The sequence below is a fragment of the Vidua macroura genome, chromosome Z, assembly GCF_024509145.1.
Source record: "Vidua macroura isolate BioBank_ID:100142 chromosome Z, ASM2450914v1, whole genome shotgun sequence".
Taxonomy (NCBI): Eukaryota; Metazoa; Chordata; class Aves; order Passeriformes; family Viduidae; genus Vidua; species Vidua macroura.
This window is the reverse complement of record NC_071611.1, coordinates 33,989,271-34,012,206: the sequence shown is the minus strand read 5'-3', so window position 1 is coordinate 34,012,206 and position 22,936 is coordinate 33,989,271. Positions and strand designations below refer to the sequence as shown.

The following is a 22,936-nucleotide window of genomic DNA, read 5'->3' as shown; positions in this document are numbered from 1 at the left end:
TGGTTTTGCCTGAAAATGGGAATTTGAGCTGTTCTAATTCCTGTGATTTGTTTCAGTTTTTGTGAGTAGGATGCACCGATACTGTGCATAGCTAAAAGTCGTCCAGTTCAGCATGTGTGCTTTAAGCAGACTTCCCGGTCAGTGCTGGTAAGGCTGCATTGTGGATGTTTAGCCTGGAGTTAGGCACTTTGGTGGAGGTTCAGTTGTTTACAGCTGAAAGATTCCCACAAATATTTGTCAATAAAGGGGCTTTTTTATTGGTTAAATTATGATATTTCAAGAATGTTTCAAGATTAGAACTACAATCAGAAAGTATCCGTTGCATTGCTAAAGCAGAATATTCAACTAATAATAAATATTCTGTAGCTCAGTGCAAATATTATTGCAAGAGCAGTTAGGGCTTGGTCACTGGGGAGTTGTTGTTACCTCACAGATGTTTTTATATTCTGTATCAGGCCAAGATAAAATGAGTTGCTGCACAGGGTTAAGCATTCCAGGCAGAACTACACATTGCAGTTTAAATGGTACTAAAATAGTTTTTTCAGCATGGTGAGAACATCTAGGGGCAGACTATTACAAGCATGAAAGGCTAAACAAAATGATGCTATTAACATTTCATCGTGTGTCCTGAAGTTAAGATTTTCTACATAATGGTTCAAAAGTCTTAGTACTGAACCTCAGTAAAGGACTATTTTCCATCAGACTGTAGACAAACTGTGTAACTCACTGAAGATAACTTCTATAAACAAAACTGGGCACAGAAAATCTGACCCTTTATTTGAGGGTGAGCATACTTTTGAAAGGTCACTCAAAATGCTGCAGCAATACTGCTCAGCAGCCTAGGCCAGTGATATAAGTCACTGTGGATGAAGGAAAGGCCATAATGTCATCTACATGAATTTTAGTAAATCCTTTCCCACATCTTCCTCCTGAAAAAAAATATCTGCTCATGGCCTAGATGGGTGTACTTTTCACTCAGGGGAAGCCTGGATGGTCAAGAGTTAAATACTGAAAGGCCAAGTCCAGAAAGTGGTGGTGGATGAAGTTAAATCCAGTTGGTACTGATCATAAATGGTGTTCCCCAGGGCTCAATATCAGAGTCCTGTTTCATATCTGTATTGATGATCTGGTCAAGGGGATTGAGTGCACCCTCAGTTAGTTTGTAGACACCACCAACTTGAATAGGAATGTTCATCTGCTGGAAGGTAGGACAGCTCTGTAGAGGCATCTGGACAGGCTGATTGGTGGGCTGAGGCTAATGGTGTGAAGTTCAGCAGGACCTAAGTCCAGCTCTTGGGTCATGACAATGCCAAGCAGTGCCACAAGCTGGTGACAGCAGCTGAACATGAGCCAGGGTGTGCCCAGGTGGCCAAGAAGGCCAATGGCAGCCTGGCCTGGATCAGCAATGGTATGGCCAGCAGGAGCAGGGCAGCGATTGTCCTCCTGTATTGGGCACTGGTGAGGCCACACCTCCAGTGCTGTGTCCAGTTCTGGGCCCTTCCAGAAAGACTCCAAGAAGGACATTGAGGAGTGACTCTAGAGAAGGGCAATGGAGCTGGTGAAATGATGATATTTACTGAGGGAGCTGAGGGTTTTTAGCTTGGAGAAAAGGAAGCTCAGAGCACACATCACTGTTCCCTACAATAGGATTGATCTCCTCTCTTAAGCAGGAGTTGATAGGAGAAGAGGAAATGGGTTGGATATTAGGAAAAATTTCTTCACAGGAAAGGGTGTAAAGCATTGGAACAGGCTGCCTTGAGATGTGGTTGAATCACCATTCTTGGAGATGTATAAAAGATGTGTAGATGTGGCACTTCAGAACATAGTTTAGTGATAGGCTGAGTTAACAATTGGATTCAATTATCTTATGGGCCTTTGCAGTGATTTCTGTGATTCTAATAACTTTTGGGATATCTGTGTCAAGAATCTTAGCAGCTTCTTTTTGGCTGTGTAGAGGTATCATTTAGTGTTTAAAATCTTTACTGCTAGATAATCCAGGAGTAACAGTGTATTAATAGGATTCTCAGAATATGAACCTTTTCCACAAAAAAGTTGTGAAAACACTCCAGTCCATTTTTTCTAGAAGACTGTGTTATTAGCAAACATCACACGGTGTTTTCAGGATTGAGTCATAGTTTGTTCACCATCCAAATCCCAATTTTGGCTAGGATTAAAAATTAGTGAAACTGTATAATCTTTGTTTGATTAAAGATCCCTAGACTTTACTATAATAAACAGTGATAATACTGCAGCTCAAGTAAAATATACAAACAAGTGAAAAATAGTCTGGAATGATGAAACTTCTTCAATACTCAGTCTGATAGTCTACTGTGCTATGAAACAAAGGACATAGCAAATCACACTTTAACATGTGTTTTAAAGTGTAATCGTTGCTTTCCCAAGAATTGAGAGTATATAATACAGTACTCTGAAAACCAAAACTGTAATGTGTCATAGAATTATGTGTGAGACAGTGTGACATTGCATTGAAGACTGTGTGTAGGACCTGTTTTTGCAACTCAGTGAAGAGAAACACTTGGCAAAGTATGCATTTATTAAGGACAGGCTTACTAGATTTTCTTTTATTGAAACTACTATTACAGCCAAGAATTCTCCAAGCATTACCACTGTGTTAAACAGTAAGAATGTAGTGGATGTTCTATGTTTTGGTTTTCAAAATGCTGTTAACCCATCGTGGATTAATACCTTAAGGGTGAGTTGAAGCTGTTCCTAAATTACCTTAATGGGATAAAAGAATTTGCAATAATCTTTCATTTAATCCACTCTAGCTGCAGTATTTATTTAAGTGGCTACCATAAAGGATTCAATTCAGTATAGTGTTGTTCTGCAGATGATGAATCTAACTTAAAAGTTTTTCTGTACTTTATCTGTATAGCTCTGATAAGGACATATCATATTCAAAGCATACACAGGACCAGGATGGTAATTTCTTTGGGGGTTTAGACTTACTCATTCCCTCCCATTAGCCTCAAATTTTCCTCTTGTGGCTGGTCTTCCTTCTGTTTATTTTTTTCTCTAAATTAGATCAGCAGCTTGCATTTTGCTTTAGAATAGTGGAAAATAAATTTAAAAAAATAAAACTGTTACATAAGACTAGGCTAATAAAGATTTTTTTTTCCATCCTTTACTTTGCAAATATGTTTTGAGAAGCAGTTTCTAGTTTTGCACAGTGGGGCTTTGCATATGAAGCCTGTGATTTGGAGAAGTACTTTCTTCAATCATGTCTGTGTCAAGTAAGCAGGTGATCATCTTATTTGAACTGTGCTGTACTTGAGATTCAAGACTTTAAAAAGTGCTTTGTTTGCCTTCGGTCATCTACAGTTCTGTGTTTAATGGCTCTGATGTTTGAAAGATGCTAGAGGCTGATTAAGGTATAAAACTACATTCTAGAAATATTTAAAATTTCAATTATTTCAATAAAAGTAAAATATTCAAAAGAGAAGACCATTAGGAAGTAAAAATGCACATCTACTTTAATAAAACGACCTAATCTAAGAGTGGGCTTGCATAGAGTTAAATGTTTAAAGGCCCTTACTGATAGTCACTGATAGTTTAGGTGTGAAACTGAATTATTGCTGCAAAACATAATAGATTAAAAAGGTTTTTTTCTATTTCTCTGTTATACCTTGCCCACACTCCCCCATTTCCTGCTCTCCCCTCACCCAGTAAAGACTAAGAAATACTACTTTGGGGAGGAAAAAACCTTGTTTAACTTAAAGAAGCAGATTAAGTGAAATGTAATATTTGAAGGGTTTAATGACTCTGGAGATGGTGATTACCTTTCTTACTTCATGTACACAATTCAGGTCTGCCAGAGTATATATTTGTTTCTAAACATTATTTTTTTGTTTGTTTCTAATTGAAATAATTAAACATACTCTTCTTTATAGTTATGGTTGGTAGTTGCATTTGGGCTTAATTACAGTACAAGCTCAGGTGTAGTTACCAGTTTGTCTAATGACGTACATACTTTCAATACTGCATATTTACTATATTTTGCTGTTTGGCAATTAAATCCCTTCTCAGTTGGAATATCCTAGCTCAATTCAGTCTGTATTACTTGCTACAACTTGTTTTTGTAAGCAGCTGTAGTCCGATGGAGCTTGCAATGGTTTAGTAAACCCAGCTGCGTGATAAAGTGCTTTCTGTAAGAATATCTGTAGGCAGCAAGTGATACTCCCTGTGATAAAGAAGCTTTCTATAACTCTGACAGTCCAAGTAGAAATTGCCATCACCTTTATCTGTCTTCTAAATATTGCCATATTACTAAAATTCAGTTGAAGATACTTCTGGTATTCAGTTTAAAAACTACATTTTGCAGGAAGTTCAGAACCCTGTATAAAGTGATAGGATCGTTGTATCCATGAGGGCAATTTCAGTCTCATCCCTATGTAGGTTTATTTTGGGTTTAGGCTGGGGTAAAGGATTTGTATTCCTTTGGTCTGAGAGTCTTTTCTTTTGGTACATAGTAGTGCTCTCTCTGCTGGCTGTTGGAAGGAGGAGTGTTTGTGATTGAGGTTACACAACCCTTCTGAGTGTCTTATTTTGTCTGGGCTTCCTTCATACAGCATTACTGTGCAAAAATTTCAAGGCTTCAATCTAGAACACTTGGTCAAAGTATGTTTTTTTGAAAAGTATGTAGGTTGTTTTTTATTTTTTTCTTTTCATTGCATAGTATTTAATTTTCTATGAAAGAATAATGCTTTTGAAGAGTTTGCTGTGATGGCTGCGCAGAACAAATTAAAGGGACATCATTGTGTTGTGTTTAGCTTGGATTCTGAAGGGTTATTCAACATCTAAACACCTACTTGGTTTTGGAAGTCTAAATATGCAAACCATGTTTCTAATCTGCTCGAAAGAATAAAAGTAAGTCATTGATACAACCAAGTAATCAACAGGAGTAAGAAGTAACTTCATTTTTTGGAGCTGTTTTGTTCAATTGTTTTTAAAGGAGGGTATGTCCATGTTCTCATAAAACAGTTCCATTACATGAACCTTTTCTAAAACACCCAAGTTAGTATCCCATGTTATGAAATATTACTGTTGATGGCATGAATTCTTTTTGTGTTGTCAGGAATAGTGAATAAATGTCCTGTACACCACTAGTTTTTCTGTGCATTCAGGTGTGTCTTTCTGCATTTCTGTAGTACTAAGTTATACACTTAAACCGCAAGTCCTAGCCTAAGAAAGGCTAGAAAACCACAAATCTTAAATTCCTTGTACAGACATGAAAGCTGCTTCTAGTCATGAAGCTCTAGCTGAATCATTTTATCAAGTCAGAACGGAAAAGCTTTCCTTGTCTGGAAAGCCTGGTAATTTCATGGGACTCTTTGAACATCTTGGTCATGGTGCAAGAGAACCTGGGGCTTCTTCAGCACTTTCTGACTCTACTCATATCATCAGTGATGGAATCAGATGTTTTTCAAATTCTTGATGGCGCGTTTGTGAGGTATGTTTAAGTACTTTCATGTCTCTTTTCTCAAACTGGCAAAGTAAACCTGTATTAAGTGGAGACATGGACTATGGAGAGAGCATCTGATGTTCAGAACCAGAGTTTTTGTATGTCATTTAGTTCTTGTGCTGTGAAACATGCACTGTAGGGAAATTGCTTAGTCTCTTATATATCTTTTTTGGCATACTCAGTTCTACTCACTCTAAGTTTAAAACAAAAGAAAGTCCTTGCTGACGGGAAAATAACTTATATCCTATTACTTGTTACCCTGAAAACTTGGTTAACAGGTGATAAGAAGGAGCTATAAGGAATTTCTACAAAATGCTGGTAAGAAATACCAAAGACAGTAAGTATTTTTAAAAAATGTTTTAATTGTGTTCCAGATATTTCTGAAAAATTATGATTGATAGTAATTCAGATTAAAATTTCTGCAGAAGTGGTTGATTTTACTTGCCAGTTCATTTTCTGGATGTGCACATAAATTCACATATGAAAATAAGTAACTGTTTTCCTATGTAGGCAAACCTCATCTGTATAAATCATGTATTTGAAGTTCTTACCGAGTATCATATTAACCAGGCAGAAGCTGGTTTAAGATAAGTATTGTAGCTTGCACTAATATTTTATTTTTTATTCTTCTGGTTTGTATTTTTTCTTAGGACCATATTTTTGTTGTTTTGTTTTTGACTCTATTTGAAAGCATTCTTGTGTCAACTCATTCTGCATCTGTTGAGTCAGAAGTTGAATATCTTCTCTCTAATGTCTGGTTCCAATACAAATTCTTACTTTTATCACCACTAAATAAACACAATTATACATTGTATTCGCCTTAGATTTTTTTCCCCCACAGCAATACAAAAGTGAAAGGAAACATTAGTGTATGAAGTTGATTTTATTTGATGATGGATTTCTCTCTATTTTATTAGAAAGTGTAAGACCCTGATTTCTGTCCTGTAAGTAAAGGCCAAGCATATAAAGGCCAAAGCACTAATTACAGGAATGGCCTTCTAGAGGTAACTAGCTAAAACCAGTTGTGAAGTAATACTAATATGTTCGGCTTTTTTAGAGAGGGATTTTTGAAACCATCATTTTTAACTAGCTATATAGATAAATGTAAAGAAACCTATTTTGTCCAATGGTATTAAGGTGTATTTTATTGATAACATTGAAACAGTTGAAGCCCCATCAATTCTTTCTGTCCCCACCAGGAAGTAAAGAGTGTGCTACTGTTAGAAAAGAACCTTCTAAAACACAGTTAAGGTTTAAAAGCTATATGCACTAATTAACAAAATGCAGTGAACATTTAAGCTGTTAATAGCCGCAACATCCCTGATGCATAGACCTTCAATATGCTAACACTGCATAACAGTTCTCTATTGTGCATCTCTTTAACGAGGGTAACTGTGTCAGTTCTTTTCTTGCTTCACTACCTGCTGTGTATGGAAATTATGTACACTATTTAACACTTCCTTTCAACTTCTAAAGTGCATGCATATTACACAGAAGCATTACATCCTGCATTAGGGTAAGGGGCAGCTTTTAACAGGACTGATTTCCTTGTAGTTTCTGAAGTGCAACTTTTCTTCTTCTAAAAAGCGTGCACTAACAGGGATTTTGCTCTCAATTTGCATTTCTTGATTGGGGATTTGCTTCTGTTTTTCTCTCTTATGTCTCACACCACTTGTAAGTGTATGGGCAAAGATCTATTACAGAAATCATTTTCTCTAAAGGAGATGTGAAGAATAGAGAACGTGCATCACAATTAAGGCAGGCATTGGCTGCATTTCTTAATACACTTCTTAGTAGCAGATGATAAAGTAGTGTGATAGAACTGTCAAGCTAAACTTTAAAAACTACTTTTTGCCTTTTTTTTACTCTCGCCTTTGATGAGTACCTTTATCTTAATAAACAGAAGCCTAAATAGTTTGCTTATTTTTAAGCCTTAAAGTTAAATGCTACTCCATAGCTACCATTCAATAGGGAATTAATTAATTGGTAGTTGTGAGGTGAAAGGAAAAGAACACTAGCAAATGCACGATAATGAGATTTAAATTTTAGTATACTTCACTCTAGCTTCCAGCCCTTTGTTGGTTAGTTAAAACTGAATTCACAGTTAATGTTTCATACACTGTAGTTGCAATCTTTCTTATGATTTCATCTTAAAAAATCTTGCCAGAGTTATCAGTTCCTAAGATGTTGCTGTACATCCAGATGGGTACTCAGCAACTGAGACCTTAGACTATTTGCTGTCCAGGTTAGATTAGGAATTAAACAAGGTGTTCCTGCCTCACAGTAGGAATTCCACTACCTGTGTGTAAGTAGTTTCCTAGTTTCCTGCAGGCTGAATGTTTTGCTCCCTTGGGTCTTTTGCAGCTTCAATGAATAAGAGAGCGTTGAGAAAGAGCCACATATTTAACATCAATTGAAAGCCATTCTGAAAGCTGAAGATTATGCAACAAGTAGTACCTGAATTTGGGAACTCTGCTAAGGCCTTATTTGGAAATTTTCTTTATTGGTACTTCAAAGAAGGCTTTGTAAGGTTTTCAGATGGGCATAAAGTAGATCATAATTTTTAATTTTCTTATTCCTGAAGAACAGTAACCTTAAAAAATTCATTTAAGTCATATGTCTATGGTTTATTTTGTAAATACACTTAACTTTTAGTGAAAGTTAAAAGTAAGTACTTTATTAAAATGGCATCAGAAACACACAAAAAATACAGAAATTATTTCCAGTGCACAAGAGTAGCCTGAATTTTGGCTTTCACCTCAGATATGAAGACCTGATCCTGAACTGCTGGTTGAACTCTTGGTGTCCATGATCAAAATTGCATTTTATAGACTATAAATCATCAGTAACGAATAATTCACCAAGGTACTATTGAAATACTGTGTTTAACTTCTCAAGACAATCTGCTTTACTGTGGCTTATGCTAAGATGATATTATAAATACTTCAAACTGAATAAATTATGTTTCAAAAACATGCCATCACTGAACTACAAGTAAACTGCAATATGCTATTTATTTAACAGTACGTACAAAATTGAACTAACTGGGGGAATAGGTACAAAATTCTTTATCCTAGGTAGTGTCTATCTTCTAGTACTTCTGTCTGCTTTCTTTCAAAGCTTTTCCTGCCTGTTCTCTTGTTTTCCACTGAGTGATAGTATCTGTAAGAGCAGTTGCTTATTGTAGTACAGCAGGGAAGTGTTACCATAATGTAAATTATTCTAAGATAAATCAGATTTCAATTGTTGGTTACCCAGTTTCATTTTCTAAATGCAGGTAAATAAAGACTGCCTCTGATTTGAAAGTCGATCATGTAAAAATCTAAAAATGTGGCTGTAGTTTTACTCTTCACTAATTGATTTTCTTGCATGTTTTTTAATCTGAGCATTTTGAATTTCTAGTAGAGTGCTTGAAATCCATGCACTGTAGAAAACTGTATTTTTAAAATGCCTCACAAAAAGACCTAGCCACTTGTCTGTGTGTGCTGGCAAAAGATTTGCTTACATATGGTTTGGATGAATTCTAGATAGTATGCTTTCTCTAAATATTGTTGGGTTAGAATAAAAAGTAATTTGCAAGATCTTCTGTAATTCTGACGTTTTTCCATCTTGTTCAAGATAATCATGCTGTTTGTCATTTTGTCAGTTTGAAGAACATTGCATCTACACTGAATTCTCTTATGAGTACTAGTAGCAATATCAATCTATTTTTATGAAATATACTCTGCCCCTGACTGCCCCCACTTTACCTCTATTTAATAATGATTTTCTTAATATAGATACATGGGGAAACTAAAGTGTAAACCCAGCTATTTGATTTCCTTTCTTTTTAACATCTTTTTACATCTACACAGCTGAGACATACTGTTACAGGAAAAAAATGCAGTATTAACAAAAAATACATTTTTGTGTCTTGCAATTGTTTCTTGGCAGAAAAATTACACTGAACAAGAAATAACCTGTCTATGCTGAAAGTGGGACTTAGGTGTTCCAAGTGTTTCATTTTTAAGTTTGTAAAATGTTGTTTATTTGTCTATCAGAATGCAGACTAAATGTTTGGTATTTTTTGCAAGTGTGTCAAGAAAAATGCCTCTCTGTTTTGAGTCTTGTCAGGGTACTGAGAAGTGCAAATTGTAGATTTTTGTTTTTCTTTTCAGTGTTGTAGTTTAAACTAACAAAAGACAACTCAGCAGCTTTTCTCATAACTTGCCAGTAATCACTTTTATAAATACCAATTTTCTGTGACTTTTGGAGGAGATGTGATTAGAAAATTTGGGGATGCATTGCAAACTTCAAGTGAAGTGTTTTAAAGACATGAAAGAAGGGCGGGTGAGAAGGATGTTTTCTACTTATTTTTGTGAAGTCATGTTCCAGTCTTTATTCTGTTTGCTCTTTCGTAGTGTTTTTCTCAAATCACAGATTCAAAGAGTTTTATAGTTTAATGATGTGTGGAATGTGTTATGCCATTTTATTTGTAGTATCTCATGCAAGCAAGTCTAGAATAATATTAAGCATGTAAAATATTGGGAAAGTGTAGTGAGCCATTGGAGCAGGACAACAGGGAAGTTCTCAAGGAGTTTGTGCAACTGCAAACTCTCAAGGAGTTTGTGCAAATGATGTCTGTGAATACTCAGACATCATGGTTGCTATAGTATTGCCTCAGGTGTGAAATACAAATTGATGAATAGAAATGCTGAAGCTACAGTGCTTGTTTTGGATGCTGACACTTCCTTTGCATAATGGCAGTCAGCAATCTAAAAAGTATTATAGTGGACTTAGCTTGATTCCAGTAATGTGACAGTTTCTGCTTCTGTTAGACCTACTTTTCTGCATTTTGAGTTTCTCTTTAGTTTTTTACAAAACTGTTTGTAAAAAGAGATTTTCTTTAAATGAAAGCTTTCATGAAATCTTTGTTATTATCAAATTCTGTTTCCTGTTTACAGTGTTTCATTTTCTTTTTAAAAATACAGTTCCTAGGGTGCTTTTTTCAGCTTCTTTATTAATCATGCTTCAGGATGGCTACATGGGAGAATATGTTATGAGTAATACCATGTTGTTCATCTTTTACTGTGATAATGCAAAATAATTGTGGAGTCTGAAAGAAAACTGTATCCTGTGTGATACAAAGTTTCCTAAGAGCAAATAGGCTTTTTCCCCTTGTTTTGTTTGTTGCTGTTAGATAAATGTTGTCTGACCATGTTTAGTTCATTCTGCTCCATTTTTCCATTTGCATTTTACATAGCAGATTCTGTTCTCTTGCATTTCACTCAAAAATATTATATTGAAATGTAAAAACATAAATGTTCTGATCCTGACTTACAGTTAAGCAGCTGAGCACATTAAATAAAAAACTTTTTTCACAGCAGCTACTTTGTGGGTATTGTGCAAGATGTTCTGTGCTTTGATATAACAACTTCTAAATAAAGTGAATTGCAACATGGATTTATAGCAAAACTTTACGTAGTTAGTCTGGTAAAACATGTTGGAGGAAGAGAGCAAGCTGTTGTAAACTCTTATAAAGTACAGAAAACTTCTACTTTCCATTCTAACAAGTGTAAAACTATTGAGGTTAAGTAGGTGGGGCAACCGGAAGTAATTGCTAAGGCCAGTGGCATTTTTGTGGTTTAATAAAGGCAGAAGCTAATTATTCAGTTTTTATTTAAGTGAAATGATGCCAAAAAGGAGGTTCCTGCAGAGCAGCTGCACTCCTTCAGTGTTACCCTAATTTACCACAGACACAACTGTCACAAATAGAACTTTTAAACTTGATATATAGCCACGAAAGTAAGGAGCCCTTTGTCTGGAATGCATGCAGAAGAACTGCTTTATACAAATCAACCGGCAGATGACGGACAATGATGAAAATTTGATTCTTTGAAGTCATAATGGTCATTGAAATGTGTGAAATTCTGGTATTGAAAAGAGAGCGGCTAGCAAGACTCTAAATCCTGGGTGGTTGCTGGAAGCTTGCTGGGAGGTTTTTCTCTGTTTTGACATCAACTTCCCATTGCTTGTTCTCTGTTTCCTTTATTAAAAAAAAAAAAAAAAGAAAAAAAGTAGGAGGGAGTACTAAACTGTAGGTAGTTAATAGTAGTTATGTACAGTTTCTGTCTTCATGGTGAAGGAAATGCCATAGAAGAAACATAACACCTTTATGTACACCTGACCCATCTATTCAAAACCATTTGTTTTCAGAGCTACTTTCAATTATTTTGTCTCTCTCCTTTAATTAGAGAGTTCCATTTCTTGTCCCCATTGGAATTTCTGCTATTAGTGGAGTACTTAAAAGAAGGAAATTCTCGTTTCCTTAAAAAGTCATCTTCGTGCTGAATAGTGCTTTCATTGACACTGCCTCTGTGAATCAGTTTTTCTTAGTGCTGTAGAGCACATTTTGTTTGTTACTACCCTTTCCAGAACAGCTTTAGCAGGCTTTCCACCATGACAAACATTCTTAAGTAATGTAAGTTCTAATAAAGAGAAACACTGATGTTTTTAAGAAATTTTATGTGATTTCCACTGTTTTAAAAAAAGGGGGATTTGTCCCTTTGAGCTTATTCCAAGAAGAGACAAAATGCCTCCAAATTAGTATTAAAATTTTCTTGAGTTACAAAAAAAAAAAAAAAAAATCAGAGTTTACTATGCAAATAACATCCATATTAAGAAAAACAGAATGTCAGAATGCACCTTTTAGGTGGTAGCCTGTTTTAAAAATGTGAAACAGGGTTATTAATTTTTAGTAAACCTATATAATTCAATTCTCAAGTATTTTATATTGTCATGTAGTATCTTTAAGATTTTGAATGCTGAACACCTCACTAGTACCTTAAATTGCTAACACAGCAGAATTGAGGAACACTAAAAAAAAAGATACTAATGTGAAACCAGCTGTCAAAAATATCTTTGTTTTTGGAAAGTTGGTTTACAGGTAGTTTCAATGAGAACTTAAACTCAGAACAAAGCACTGAAGACCCAGCAAAGAGTTCAACCCAATGCAGCATAGCTCTTTTCAAGTATTATATTGTTTTAATGGCATCTTGGAGCGGGAGCTTTAGCCCATTGAAATGTCGCTTAAAGGACAGGTTCTTCTGTCAGTAGCTGGAGCTGTGTGGATGAAATGATCACAATAGAGTGTTGTAATGCATTTTAAAACTGTGAGAAATCAGTTTGTCTAGACTAAGAGTGCGCCTACAGGGAATAGGAATCTTAGAGCTTCTGTGCTCTTTAGGTGTCAAGTATGTGATAGATGCCAAGCCTTTTTATTCCATATCTTTGGCAACAGCTCAGCTATGCTACAGTACCTTACATGTCTACAGCAAGCAAAAATCAGTGATTTTATGTCAGGACAACTTGAGCTTCAGCAACCAGAAACTCATTGTCCTAACAACTGTCTGTTCAATTGCCAGCTTTTAAAATGGGGAAGATATCAATAAATGATTGCTAGAAGGCATGGAAACTCTAGCTATAATGAATGTTCGTATGGAGAGCTAGCAACACCATGTAGATATTTCAATTTTGGAAAGCAGGCAGGTTTTAATTTTCAGTTTGAAGATATTTTTATGGGATTAATCCTATATTATTAGTGAAATAACCTTGATTTAGAGCCAACTGAGTGCCCGAAAAACATGGCTTGAAGGGTTTGTCTGGGGTTTTCGTTTTACTTTCATCCAGATAAACAAACCTAGGCATTTCTTTACTATGGTAATCTCACAGATACAGCATTTACTGGTTTTAACCCTCTTTTTAGTTTGTGTTTTGTATGCGCTGTGTAACATTTTTATGATTTTCTTGTGTTAAGTCTTCAAAAGAGAAAATAGAGTATGTTCATAATGTTATATAATGTAGTATCTTTATTTTAGTAGTTCCAGATTATTCTGGAAGAATTAAAAAGCTTCTAAATCTGAAGCATAGAATTCATAATGGATTTACAAGTTGCTGAGAGTAATAATAGTAAAAAAATCTGAGCTATTTTAAAGTTTACACATCTGAAAGTATTTGATGATAACTAACCCAGCATTTTTGCACATACCATATTGTTAAAGAGCAGAAAAAGAATTTTTTGTGACTATTACTACATTTTCTTATGTTTGTTAAATACAGAAATAAAGGTTAATATTTCAACCTATTCGTATACATAAGCAAGCTGAAACACTGAATCCCTGCCAGACTTTACTGCAGGTGAAAACTCCTTTTTGTTAAACAAAGCACTTTGCCAATTCAAATCAGAAAAAATTTAAGCAAATTCCTTCCTAAACTGCAGTTTAAGCTTCAGTAATGAGAAGTGCCAGTCTTCAGAAGGTATTTTTACATAGATGTTGCAATATTCCAGTAGCTGGTACGGCTTCTCTTTCATATCACTGCTAGACTCATATTAAAAATAAGCATGACTTGGTCCTAATGATAGCATTTATAATGGAATTGTTAAAATAGTTCAACAGTTTTTTGTGGTAGTTTGGGTAAAAATGTCAGAAGTTGGAAAGCTAGTGTGGATGCTTGTTTGTTGCCCCTGCTGTCCTAATTGTAAATGCAAGTCAAATGCTTTAAACTTCCTCCCTTATATAGTTCTAAGGAACTGATCTCCCAAATTTTGTAAAATAAGATTGGAAATGAGAACTGCTGCTTTTCAAAGCATGGTCTGGTGACTGCATCAGGAGGTTTCAAGTTTGCCACAAAGGAAAATCCCATAAAGTTAGTAGGTACATTTATGTAAAATGAGAGTTTTCTTTTTAAAATTCTCATTTCGTTCAAGTTGTGGCCATACTATCAAGATGAGTTCAATATGCCCAAAGTTTTGCTGCAGTTTTCTGAGTTTGACCAGTTTACTACTTGTTCCTGGAGGGAGGGGAGGGGAGGGGAGGGGAGGGGAGAGGAGGGGAGAAGGGAGACTGAGGAGCTCCCACTGGCTTTTTAAGTATGTAAGGAACAGGAGTAGTTTAACCTCCTTAGAGATTGATTTGATGTTTGATTTCAGTCTTTACTAGGGTGAACTGACAGGTTAATTTTGCATAATTACTGTTTAGTTTTTAGCAAAAACGTTCACTTTAATTATATCAGATGTTGCTGAGAGTAATTTTTCACAGCAATTCTTGTGAGGTTTTTCCCTATCTTATGCTTTATTAAAGTCAGTTAATATTTTTAGGTTGGTTTGAAGGATTTATCTTTGTTAAGGTTTATTTTGAAGGCTTATCCCTCCCTAGTAGAGGAGGGCATCCTACTATTGATTATATACAATGTTACAAACATTGTATAATGTATATAATACATTTGATTTCTTTGAAGGTTGGACTCTCCTAAATAATTTTGTCCTTCACAAACATAGTGAAGAATGTTACCAGTGTCAAATGTCCCTCTCTTGATCATGAACTTCAACAGAATAACTGACTGTCAAATGCTGAGTCATAACTTGAAACATCATGAAGTTGAATGGCTAGAGGGATAAGAGCTAAATTCTAGCACCTCTGCAGTCTCAAACAATCAGTAGCATATTGTGGAAAAGTTGCTACCTTCTGCCTCCTCCTTCATGCGAAGGATAGCTTCTTGAGTCACCATAGGTGTTGGTGTCTCTTAACAATATACTGAGTTAAGCCCAAGGGAAAGCACTTGCACTGCAGCACATACTTGGCTAGCAAGTATTCTGGTGAATAGTCCTGTTCATATTTTGGAATTTGTCAATGTTTCAGTCAGCACTCTAATGTTTTCCTGAAGGAAGAAAGTGTTTGCACTTTTCCACATTTGCTTTAGCTGGTGCAAGTTGAAGCAGTCCTGACTGTGGACAGAGAAGCATGGGGGGAAATATCCTGTCCCTCCTCTGGCTCTAGTTTTGTAGATGGGAGATGAGCAAGTTTAGGTAATTGATCCAAGCAAAACCTAACTAAGCCAGGGTAAGCAGAATAATAGCAGCCCTAACATGTATCACCTTCATTTGTGTTCAGCTGAAATCATAATGTATTTTTCTAATATTTTTCAGCTTTTGTAACTTTAAAAATAAAGCATGAACTTATGTGTAAAACATAAGCAGTATTATTTTACAAGTCTCTTACGAACCCTTTTTTAACAAGTCACATTATGGTTTTTTTTAGGATATTACTACTTTAACTGGTGTTCCAGATGAGCACATCAAAACCAGAAAAGTTCACATTTTTGTTCCAGCACGTAATGCAATGCAGTCAGGAGCTAACAATACAAAGAAATGGAAGATGGAATTTGATAACAGGGAGCGCTGGGAGAACCCTTTAATGGGCTGGGCATCTACGTGAGTACTTACTGAATTTGAAAATACTTTTCTTCTATATTTTGACTCTCACTAGTAATTAAATTTGAAATATTAAATATTTCTACCTGTAAATCTGATTGTAGTATAACAGTACTTACAGTAAGTGGTTGGGTTTGTTTATTGTATGATTTATAATCTGTTAAGTTTAAAAGCAGATTTTTAAAGCTGACGACATCGTCTTGAAAAGTTCGAAAAGATGTTAACAACCACACATTTCAATGATTACACTGTGGTGATGTTACTGTGTGGCAGAATCAGGACCAGAAGGTCATTAGTTACATAAAGTAGTAAATCATTCTCAGCTCTCAGTTGCATCTTTTAAACAAAAACAATACTTCCAGATTTTTTTTATCCTGAGGATCTAAAATGAGGAGTCATAACTAATAAAAAAAACACAAGAAGCCCAGCTATTTAAAATATTATTCCATTTGTTAAAATATTGTCAATATAAGCATTAAAATCTTTTAAATACACTAAAAATCCAGAAAGGTACTAGTCTTAGCTTAATATACTGTAATTTGTAGATGTAATTACAACTTGTGTGCATCTGATTTTTAATTCTTTTTTTTTTTCCTCATATGAATTCAGTACCTACATTTCACAGAGTGGTTAGAATTCCTGTAGACTCTGAGAACTACACCAGTAATTCCTCTGACAATATTGTAATTTTGATTTGGAGCTGTCTCCTTTGAAACATATTCAGAATAACTAATTATTAGACATAAACCAAAATCAACCACTAGAGATTATTTTTCAAACTTCAGAAAGAATACAATGTGTACTGAAAAAATCTAGCTACAATCATATTAGCATTTATCATCAGAGAATACAAAATTTTATGAAAAAACCAGTAAAATCTTAAATGTGAAATAATTTCAGGATGCAATTTTTGAGATGTATTAACATTCTAAATCCAGTCACAGAAATTATTTTTATATATATATAACATAAATGTATCCAGAAATTTAGTACAAAGTAACTATGAAATTTATTTAAAGTAACTTTGAAATTAAGTCTGCCTGTTGCATTGATTTCTCATAAAAATTTGAGAAAGTTTTGCATATGTTTTTATTTTGGGGTAGGGAAAGGAATTTCTCATGGGTTAGCATGCTCCAGGTAGGATTAAAAAAAGTGTTCTATTGAGAGTCAATGCTAGTAGCTTAAAGGTTTTGTAAATTAGTTTGTATCCATTCATTTTCAAGACGTTCTTGTAAAAACTTCTAGTGTACACTCTGGTGTTACCATTCAACACCAATAAAATATACCTAAGAATAAAATAATAAAAATACCTAAGAAGAGTTTCTTCTCTTGAGATTGAATTTCTGCAAAGAACATTTCTTAGCCAGTTTTCCATTTACTTTTGAATAATGTAATGGGATTAGTGGGTAAGAGCTGTCTAGGGCCTACATATTTAAGACCTTTTTTCTCTGAACTCAATATACTTGAGTATATTGGAAAGTAGGTCTTTCCTATATTTCTGTCATTTCTTTCATATATTTCAGTCTTATTTGGGGCTAGAGGTTTTTTTGCACTTGTTATTCTTGACTATTTGGGCTTTTTTTCAGTGAAAATTTTCCAGTTATGGATCTAAGTAAAATGAGCCCATAGCACGTTTTTTTTTTAATTGGGAGGTTTCATTATGAGAATGCTTAAATACATTTCTTGGGTACACCTTATAATATAAAGCTGTAAACGAAGAAATATGGGGAAGTGCGAAGTTTTGATTGTATGAGGTCTCATAGGAGAACAAAACGTGGAATCCTAATTTTCAGTGATTGATAGAACAGTTGGGGTAGGCATAGGAAATTCTGCAACACTGGCACTGCTGACACTATCAGGATGTCATGCTGGACATCCTGGTTTTATCATCCTGTTTTGGACATCCTGAAACCCAGTTCTCTCACGCAGATAGTTCATTTATGGAAATAAATCAGAAATCTATTTAGATTGGATGAAAGATGATTCCACATTAAACAGAACTAATAATTTTTGCACAATTCTCATTTTCCAACTGCCTCTGTCCTGGAAGGCTTTTGCTATATTTGCAGTACTGAACAGGCACTGGTCCCTCACCACACTTCAGACCTGAAGCTTCTTTGTTCCATTTTAGCAGCGTTGAAAAGATTTTTCCAACCCCAGTTATGGAAGAGAATAATGATAAGCAGAAGTTGTCATAATATTGCAGTACTCTGGGGCCACTTGATTCTCCACTGGTCATGTCATCAACTAATTCTTAGTTCTTAATTCACTACCTGCTGTTAGAAGAGAAATCTTTAAATATCTTTAAGAGAGAATATTACAGTGGCTTGCAAAAGTGTAATTTCTGTCTTTATCCTGTTTTTTTTTGTTTGCTTGTTTGTTGTGTGGGGTTTTTGTTTGTTTGTTTGTTTGTTTGTTTCTGATTTTTTTATTGGGGAATATATTGGATATATACTGAACTCCATTTTTCCATGTGTACATCAGATAAAATTACATTGTTGTCTTTGCTGGAAGCGAGATTCCCCCTTTTCCCCTCCCCCTTCCCCAGTCACAGGCTTTGCCCTTTATTGTAGAGAGTTCAGTGTATCTTCAGTCTTTTCTCTTCATTTATCTTTCTAGCTTCAGAGAGAGAACAGTTGAGAGGCAGCTCCTTCAATAGTTTGTTGCAATTTGGTCTTGTCTTTCCAGTTGTCTGCCAGGCTCATAGGCAGTGTTGTCACAGGGAGGTTTTATCTATCTTTCTGTTGCTACAGCCAGTATCTAATTTCTTTAAGAGTTAGAACTCTTATTTCTTTCCTCCTTTGTCACTGTTCTTAAATTGAGTTTTTATATCAACAAATAAGGCAATTTTATGTTTTTACTGAGAATTTAATTTGTTTCAAAAACTTTTATGGTATTTCATTCATGCAGTTGAGGAATAGCTGGTCATCTAAAACTAACCACTATGTAATTAGTTAGCTAGCAGTTTGCATTTTGGAGCTTCATTTTCAGTTGTGGCCTGTGATCTGTTTGCTGTGTAGGAATAAATTGTGGGGGTCATGTGACCTCAGCCAAAGCAGAACTCTCAGTATTTTTTTAACGTACTATTCAGTTTCTGGTTAATTCCTTCTCTACTCACTTCAGTATTCTGTTCTTTTCTGTCTGAGATTATTCTTCGCCTAGCTATTCTACAGACACTTGGTCTCCTTGAAATGTTCAGAATTACCTTAGACCTCCTGATTTTACAAAAAGAAAGGGATTTTACAGATTTAAATTAAAGAGTCTCTCAGAGCACTTACTATAACCTCAGCAAGTGGTTAGACATGTGTGTCTAACAATCCAATTAATTTTTGCAAGTAGTTGTGAGGGAGGTCTAACACTCTGAAAGAGTAAAACAGTACTTTGCAGAAAGTAAGTGTTGACCCTGAAAATAATTTTTAGAAGTCTGTTGAATGGTTTGTGAGTTGGCATACTACAGTGAGCTTGGATAATACAGCATTTGATTTAACATTTGAGATACAGATACAATTTTTTTCTATTTCCAATATGCCTAAAAATTGTCATCTGATTACTTACAGAGCTGATCCTTTATCCAACATGGTTCTTACTTTCTCTACTAAAGAAGATGCCATTGCTTTTGCTGAAAAAAATGGTACGTATTGTATGTATGAGCCATGAGAGGTTAATCCTTCCATAGGCAATCTTGATCTCAAAGTATTAACAACAGAATAAGGACAGGATAAAGTATCTTCCCTCCATTATGCAGAGTTGGTAGACTAGTGTTCTACATGGGGAGGAGGAAAATGGGAAGGGGGGATATTTCCAGCGGTGCTGAAGGTATTGAATTTAGACTTTCCACTCTCTAGAAAGCTGTTTCAGCCCTTAATATTATTATTAGAATAATAATATTAATGTTAAAATTCTTTTGCAACTGTCTCTGTTTTACATAAGAGCTGAATCAGACCTTGCACAGGTCTTGGAGGAAAGTTTATACTTCAGGTGTATCCCAGGCTTGGTGGTCCAGCTGCATGGTGGTGTGATCTTTGCCTGAAGGTTTAACAAGAGCATCTCAGTTCTTACTAAGGAAAACTGCCAAGAGTTCTTGTAAATGTTTGATAATCAAAAAACCAAAATTAAATTACTACCAAGTAAGCATGTTGGACTTCATTTTTGGCTATATTGCAGCCAATATTGTAAAAGAAACCCAAGAGGATCATCAAGTCCAACTCACTGCTCCTCACATGACTACCTAAAAGCAAACGGTGTGACTGAAAGCATCACCCAGATGCTGAGCTCTGAGAAGCTTGATGTCCTGGACACTTCCCTGGGGTGCCTGTTCCCATGACCATACTCTCAGTGAATAAGCTTTTCCCATTGCTGAGTCTGGACTTCCCCAGAAGCAGTTTCATTCTGTTCTTTGTGTCCTGTTACTGGTCACCAGAGGGGAGATCATCACATCCCCTTGCTGCTTTCCATGAGGAACCTGTAGATTTAGGATGTTATACCTAACTCTGCCCAGCATTAGAGTCTAAACACATATGCTTGATTCTTATTTGTGAAAAAGACAGTAGAAAAGCCAGTATAATTACTTAATAATTATTAAGCCAATGTTATATCAGAGGGAATGTATCTGTGAACTTAGTTAGTTAGGCTTGTATTTCCTGACAGAATGATGGTACCACAAACAGTACCCATAATATCAACCTTTTGAATATTCAGCAGTCCTTTTTTCTGAAATGTTAGCATGATTTTTTTGCTGCTCTCTTTTCTTTTTCTTTTTTTCCTCTTTTAAATCAATGCTATTTTCCTTAAAAAGTTAAGCTTGATGCTTAGTCCCTATGGATGTGAAGATGATTAATTACATTGAGATAAAGCCAGGAGTAATGAACATGAAGTGTAAGGTTCTTCAGAAGTCTTACCTGTGGTGTGCAGCTTTCAACTATATTTAGTCTGGGGTAAATAGTAAAGTTCCTTGATCAGACCAAATTATGCAAAGTTGTTAGATGGTTGATATTGTGCACCACAAAGCTGGTAAGTCCATTAACCTGTACATCTAAGAAACCAAACCATTTAATGTTCAATTTATTTTCACTTTTTAATAGTAAAAGCTAGAATCTTATTTGTCTGTTTTATGAACAAATGAAATTGGGAGAGTTTGGCATTTATGCTTCTGTATTGTTCATGTTATTTCTTGAATAATTGAGCATACAGGAGAAAGAAATTAATGTAATGACCTGCTTATGTCATATCTTTGTAGATGTTATATTTTGTCTTTTCAAAATGCAGATTGAAGTAAGATACATTTGTTCAGTGTAGAAAGTTTATGCCTTCAATGAATTAGAAATTACTCCATTGTTAATGAAACCAGCTAAACTAAGGCTATGGCTTGGTATTAATATTAGTAGTTCAGTATTCACTTAGCTTGTACTCTTAATTTTACCATAATTGAGATGCACCAAACTTTTCTGTAGATACTGGCTTGCCTAACTTTTAATTTCATTTTTTATTTATGTATATGATATGTGCATAATATTTTCTGTAATGATAGCTTCAATATCATGTGCAGCTAGAAATACAAATTTTATGTTATTTAGTTCTGGTTTTTGAAAGACATAAGAAATTTAGGCACACATTTACACTGGAAGTTAGCTTCATACCCAAGACAGTATTGAGACATACCTAAGTCTAGGAACACAAATAACTACCTCTCTCTGTTCCTCCTGTGTGTACCACACAAATTTTCCATTTGTTTCCATACCACACAGAATTCCTTAAGAACCTGGAATGTAATTTCTGAAAATTCTAAATATTGCAGGTTATTTTGGTACAGTTAATAAACTTAAGAGTTATTTCTCACCTAAGAACTTAAGGAGATGTCTTTCTGCCTGCCCCATCTGATGTGTTTTCTAATGTCAGAGTAGCAGCACTGGATACAGTAACAGGAGACATTGCTGTCCAAAGTATTACAGCTGAGGATGGTCTGAGTTCTAGGCAAGGAGGTAACATTTTTAACTGGAAGAAATGAAAAATTATGACTGTTGACCTAATTTTTTTGTACTGTCTGAATCACTGAAGCAGTTGTTTAAAAATATACAGATTAAGTAACAAGAATGGAGAGTTTTTCTACTCCACAGTAACCTTTAGTCAGGTGGTGAGGGTGTTCTTCCAGAGAAGGTGAAATCTGCTTTCTGTCTACATGGCTTGTGTATGGCACAGCTCTGGGCAAGAGTAACTTCCCCCAGCATTCTGGTATTTTTATAAAAGTGATCTCTGCTCTCTGTCGTGAATACCACAAAGTGCTGGTCTGAAGGAGTCTATTCCAAAGTGTGGAACCTAATCACGTATAGGGGTCTCTTGCAATCATTAGTTAGATGTAACTGACTTTATGCATTTTGGCTATCTGTGGCCGTGCAAGTCATTGTGCTGGCAATTGCAAATCTCTTTTAGAGGCACTCGGCCCCTCTCCATCTGGTGTATAAAAAGATGAAGCAATACCTTGGGGCTGTAGATTCCATTCCAGCAGCCAAGTGTCTCAATGTTAGGTGTTACAATGCTGAATGTTGCAATACTGAAGTCTGTCTCTGGATCTAGTTCTGGCTGTTTACTCAAGCTTATATTTTTTAATCAGAACAGGAGGCAAAAGCCAGTATTTTCACAGATGGAAAGAATATGTTTTTAAAATCTCTGTTGAGTGTTTCTTACAGAGAATAGTTAACTTGGAAATTAACACTGGTTGAGACTAATAAACATGAAGAAAATGCTTGTGTGACGTTTGTGAATACGCAGAATTGATGCAGTGACATGACAACTTGTGTATCTTGATGACATATTTTGATGTGTAGCTGTATCTTGATTGTTTACTGTGAGCACCTTAAGTATAAAAATTCAGATATATGTTAAGCATTTTAGGGCTTGCAACTTTCAATTTTAAAACTAAGGAAGAAAAGTACTGTGAGTATCACTTAAAACTGCATATTTAACCACTTCTGGCTTCAACAGAAGTATCTCAACCTTGAGTGAAATATTGCAGATAAAGAGACCAAACTTTGGAGTACTGAGTGCTGCCCTGGCAACTTTCCAGGCACCTGGAGGCTGCAATCGATTTGCATTTTGATTTACATAAACACTAATGTCTCCACCTCCTCTTTTCTGACATTTTTAAGCATTTCTCTTGCTTAACGATCACGTAATTTACTTGTCTTCTATCACTTCATTCCCTTTTCTTT

At 35.3% G+C, this 22,936-nt stretch overlaps 1 protein-coding gene across 1 annotated transcript in view; it reads left to right on the top strand.

Moving 5' to 3' along the window:
- Nucleotides 1-22,936, top strand: part of NDUFS4 (NADH:ubiquinone oxidoreductase subunit S4) — a 48,447-nt gene that overhangs the window by 24,739 nt on the left and 772 nt on the right. Inside the window, exons 3-4 of the mRNA XM_054003418.1 lie at nt 15,559-15,731; nt 19,289-19,362. Of these exons, the coding sequence (XP_053859393.1) occupies nt 15,559-15,731; nt 19,289-19,362 (247 nt within the window). The remainder of the gene's footprint in view (nt 1-15,558; nt 15,732-19,288; nt 19,363-22,936) is intronic.